General features: G+C 36.5%; 1 protein-coding gene across 1 annotated transcript in view; it reads right to left on the reverse strand.

Annotated features, from left to right (window-relative positions):
* Nucleotides 1-4,844, reverse strand: part of TRPC4 (transient receptor potential cation channel subfamily C member 4) — a 298,431-nt gene that overhangs the window by 216,966 nt on the left and 76,621 nt on the right. The window contains exon 2 of the mRNA XM_007956981.2: nucleotides 1,914-2,432. Coding sequence (XP_007955172.1) covers nucleotides 1,914-2,432 — 519 coding nt within the window. The remainder of the gene's footprint in view (nucleotides 1-1,913; nucleotides 2,433-4,844) is intronic.

Below are 4,844 nucleotides of genomic sequence, written 5' to 3' on the forward strand. Positions count from 1 at the left end.
GAATGATCAGAATTCCCAGGTGTATAGTAGAGCTGACAAGGGGCAAGGTTGTGGTCACTGCTTGGTCACAGCCAGCTACCCAGAGGGACCAAGTAGTGGAACCTGTGGTCTCAGGTTCATAATCGAAGGGGACATCAAGCTCAATTGGCATAACATAATATACAAAACATTGTTCTACCTCCTACTTTTGTGAGTAGTGGTTTGGATCTTGAAAGCTAGCAAGCTGCCATGTAAATGCAATGATGGGTCTCTCCTTGTCCAGAGCAAAGAAGAATGAAGAAAACCAAAAATTCATGGAAACAGTTAATCCAATAACTGGTACACCATCCGGTCTGCAGCCTATATGACTATGTGACCAGAAGAACTAGATGGTGTCCAGCTACCACTGTCATCCACTCGGAAGGGGATCTATGTAGCAGATCTTTGGTAGAGAGGGAGAACAATGTGGGACAAAACTCAAAATCATTTGGAAAAAAAGGGGGGGCAGGTTTGCTGGTCCAATAGAGCCTGGTGGAACAACTGAGACTATGGACCCTAGATGCCCTTCAGGTCTGGAATTGAACCCACACTTGTGGCTTCCAGCCAAACAAAAGACAGGCATATGAGTTGAATATTTACCTGAGGTATATACACTCCCTGGAGAGAAAAATCTTGGGAGAAGGGCTGCTTATGCACAGCAGACAGCTCAGGGGGCAGGAGTGCATGGATGGTGGACACAAGGAAGAGGTAACTATGGGGAGGAAGTGGGAGGGGAGCTGTTGCATTGTGGTAAATTGTGGTCAATACCATGAGACAAAGTGTATATGAACTGCTGTATGGAAAGTGAATTTGCTCTGTAAATTTTCACTCAACTCACAATTAAAAAAAAATTAATGACTATCAATAAACAAAGTAATAAGGACTAATGAAGAATAATCAAAGCTAAGTTCAAAAGAAATCAATTAAATTTTATTATTATTATTACTTAAAATTCTCTCTCTCAATCTTGCTCTCTTTCTATTTCTTTTTTCCCCTCCTTTTTCCCCTTACATTATGTAGTTTTACTAACTATCATTCTGGGAACTAATTACTTTCTTTCACCAGTGAATTAGATAACGGATACTTTCTGAACATAGAAGAACTAGTCTTTTGAAAACTTATCCAACCACAAACAGTGTGTAAAAACATGCAACACATATGTTATGTGTTATAAGTGTAATAGATCTGAATTTTCTTTATTTAATATTAAACATCCATGGAAACACAATTAGAAAATTTCTACTCACTTACAATTAACTTCTTTAACTTCTCCTTCCTGACAAATCAAGGAATCAAATAAGATATAAGAGAAATCTTAGTGTTTTCATCTATTATTGGGTTAAAGACTTTGCCCTCATCAATAATGTATATTATTAATAAAATATTTCATAATTTGCTAAAAGCCTTTGCATATATCTACTCATTTTACACATACTACAAATCTGTGAGGAAAACAGTATATAAGTACATGCACATACACTTATACACATATTTATATGCACATATATACATATATATCTATATAAACACAAATACTATAAATATTACATCTCTTAAGTAGATGAGAAATATGAATCTTAAATAAATTGATGTGCTTTCTAAATTATAAATGGCAGAATCAGAATTTCTAGGTTTTGAGATTCTAAAACCCATACTTGGTAAATGTGTACATACAATAGGTTAAAAAACATCACCAATTATTAAATCACTTATTACTTCCCTTAAGTGCAATCCATTCTTATTAATCTGGCAAACATAAATGTCATCCACTTAACAGTTAAATAGAAAATGCTATCAAACCCCAAACTGATTTTGTGAGTGTTAGTTTACTGTGGTTAAATTTGATTGCATTTGATGGAAACTAAAAAATGTGGAAAAAGTCCAGCAGCACTCACCTCTTTTTGACGGTACTTAATAGCCAATTTTAATCTTGCAAGATCATTTCCACTTTGTTCTTCTATCAAACTATTGTCATCTCGGTAATTAAGAATGATTTCCAGTTCTCTGGAACTTCTTGTCTGATCCAGAAGGTCCTTTGCAAATTGCTTACATTGCCGTGACAATTCCTCATACTCTGACTTGAATTCATTTTCTACCTTACTAAGTTCCTGTAACTCCCAACTTAACTGAAAGGCTGTGAGGAAAGGGTCTTCACTAGACAGAGCAATGAGCGAAGGGCTGGCCAGGGCCTTGTAGATGTTGAGTCTTGAGCGTGAGTGGCGAAGACTGTCCACATCTGAACTTGAGACACATTCAACACAATTACAGCGGACCTCATGGGGCCGGGGCACTGAGACTCCCTTCTGAACTAAAAGTTTTATTATCTCATAATTATTTGTATGGGCTGCCAGAATTATTGGTGTTATGTCTGGAGTGAATTCTGAGAACTGCTTATCCAGGAGTATGGGAGGCACCTGGAAGAAAGAACAAAGCAGAGATTGTGAGTATTTATTCAGTTGTTCAAACATGTCAATTTCAAACAACATGCTTTAGTAATGTTGGGCAAAGCTCCAAAATTGTTTTCCAGGTGTTTGCTGGCGAGTTACAGCCCTTTTATTTTTCAAAAATAAAAAAGAGAAAATCAGATGCTAAATAGTTTTTCCAATATAATGACATACTTATCCCTATTTAATTTGAGCATTTTATCAAATCTTTAAATAGGAAACTCTTTACTTAATAAAAGTTTTTTTTTTTTTTTTTTGCTTCCAAATTACTTTTTAACTGATAATCTTTGCTTTTCTTTCCCAGAGATGTGGTTCCCTATGTTGTTGATATATGCCGTCGAGTCAGACCCGACTCATAGTGACCCCTGCTTGGGTTTCTGAGGTGGTATCACTACAGAAGTTGATTGGCTAACTTTCCTTCTGAGGAGTGGCTGGTGGGTTTGAACCACCAGCTTTCTGGTTAACAGTCAAGTGCCTTAAGCACTACACTACTGGAGCTCCTAATACGATCAAGAAATATACTTAATGTCATTAACAGTTAATGACTGTTTTAAACACTTACGTGGATCCAAAAGACATCTCCAAAGGTATAAAAAGAGAACTTACAGACTGGGAAAACATTTTTGGCAACAGTATATCAGACAAGGGACTAATAACTAAAATTCATAGAAAACTGCAACACCTCAACAACAAAAAGACAAACAACCCAATTAATGCCTTTAGCACTGTGCCACTAGAGCTTCTTAAAAAAAAGCACAGAAAGTATAGACAATACACAAACGAAGACCTACAGACAGCCAACAAATATATGAAGCAATTCTCATGATCATTAGCCATTAGAGATATGTAAATTAAAACAATGACATTGTCATCTAACCCCAGCAATAACAGCAAAGCTCAAAACACCAGAAAACAGAAAATGTTGTCAAGTTTGTGGAGAGATTGGAACTCTGTTACACTGCTGATGGGATTATAAAATGGTACAACCACTCTGGAAAGCAGTATGATTCTTTCTTAAAAAATTGAAAATACAAATACCATATGATACAAGAAATCTCACTACTAGGGTTATATCCTACAGATGACATGTGACATGCAAAGATACATGCACACTCATGTTCATTGCAGAATTCATAATAGAAAAAAGATGAAACAAACTAAGTGTACATTATCAGAAAAATAGATAAGCAAAATGTGGTACATGCAATGAAATCTTATGTAATGTTAAAGAATAATGAAAAATCCATGAAATACCTCATACCATGGATGAACCTGGAGAACATTACGCTGAGTGAAATAAGTCAATCACAAAATGACAAATATACAATGAAAGCATTATTATAAAAATTTTAAAAAAGGTTTACAAATAGAAAGAAATATTCTTTGATGGTTACCAGGGATGGAGGGGAAAAGAGGATAAATCACTAACTAGAGAGTAGACACATATTAACGTGGGTGAAAACCAAAACCAAAGTCACTGCCATTGAGTTGAATCTGACTCACAGTGACCCCTCCTTGGGTTTCTGAGGCAGTGTCTCTATGGAAGTAGAATGTCCAATTTCCCTTCCAAGGAGTGGCTGGTGGGTTTGAACCATCAGCCTTCTGGTTACCAGTCAAATGCCTTAGGCACTATGCCACCAGAGCTAAAGGGAAAAGTAATATATAAAGGGGAGGCAGCACAACATGGCCAAGGCAAGGGAAATCATTAAAGATGCACAAGAGTAAAAGACAACAAAGGCAAATATGCAATCTTGCAGTCTTGCAATAAGAGTAATAACAAACAGTACCTAACAGCAGATAAAGACGTAGACATGCAAGCTGAACAGATGTGAAAAGGTAAGTGATAGTTCACCCATAAATATATGTAAGTTTGGCAGAGGATATCACTACATATGTATTTGTATGTGCTCCAAATATATCCTGTGATATTTTAGAACATGCAAGGGGCAAAGTTATGAAAACATCTTAGCTATAACCAAACACCCTGAGGGAATGAATCACTGAGGTTGCGGACTTTCGACCATAGTTTTGGGGGACATTTATGTCAACTGGAATAATACAGTCCACAAAGACAGTGTTCTACGTCCTAAGTGGGTGAATAACAGCTGAGGATTTAAATGCTTGCAAAAGCCAGCTAAGATGAAAATATCGGTCTCTCCTTATCTGGAGCAAAGAAGAGTGAAGAAAATCAGACTCAAGGAGGAAATAATGGACCACATGTACCACAATCTCCATTACCCTGAGCCAAGAAAAACTGGATGGTGCCCAGCTACCACTACTGACCAGTCTGATCAGGATTATAGTAGAAGGTCCTGGACAGATAGTGGAGAAAAGAAAAATGTAGAACAAAGAATTCTAGATCATAAATTAAAAAAAAAAAAA

This window comes from Orycteropus afer, unplaced genomic scaffold (genome assembly GCF_000298275.1).
Source record: "Orycteropus afer afer isolate SDZICR_OR568_19922 unplaced genomic scaffold, OryAfe1.0 scaffold00691, whole genome shotgun sequence".
Lineage (NCBI taxonomy): Eukaryota > Metazoa > Chordata > Mammalia > Tubulidentata > Orycteropodidae > Orycteropus > Orycteropus afer.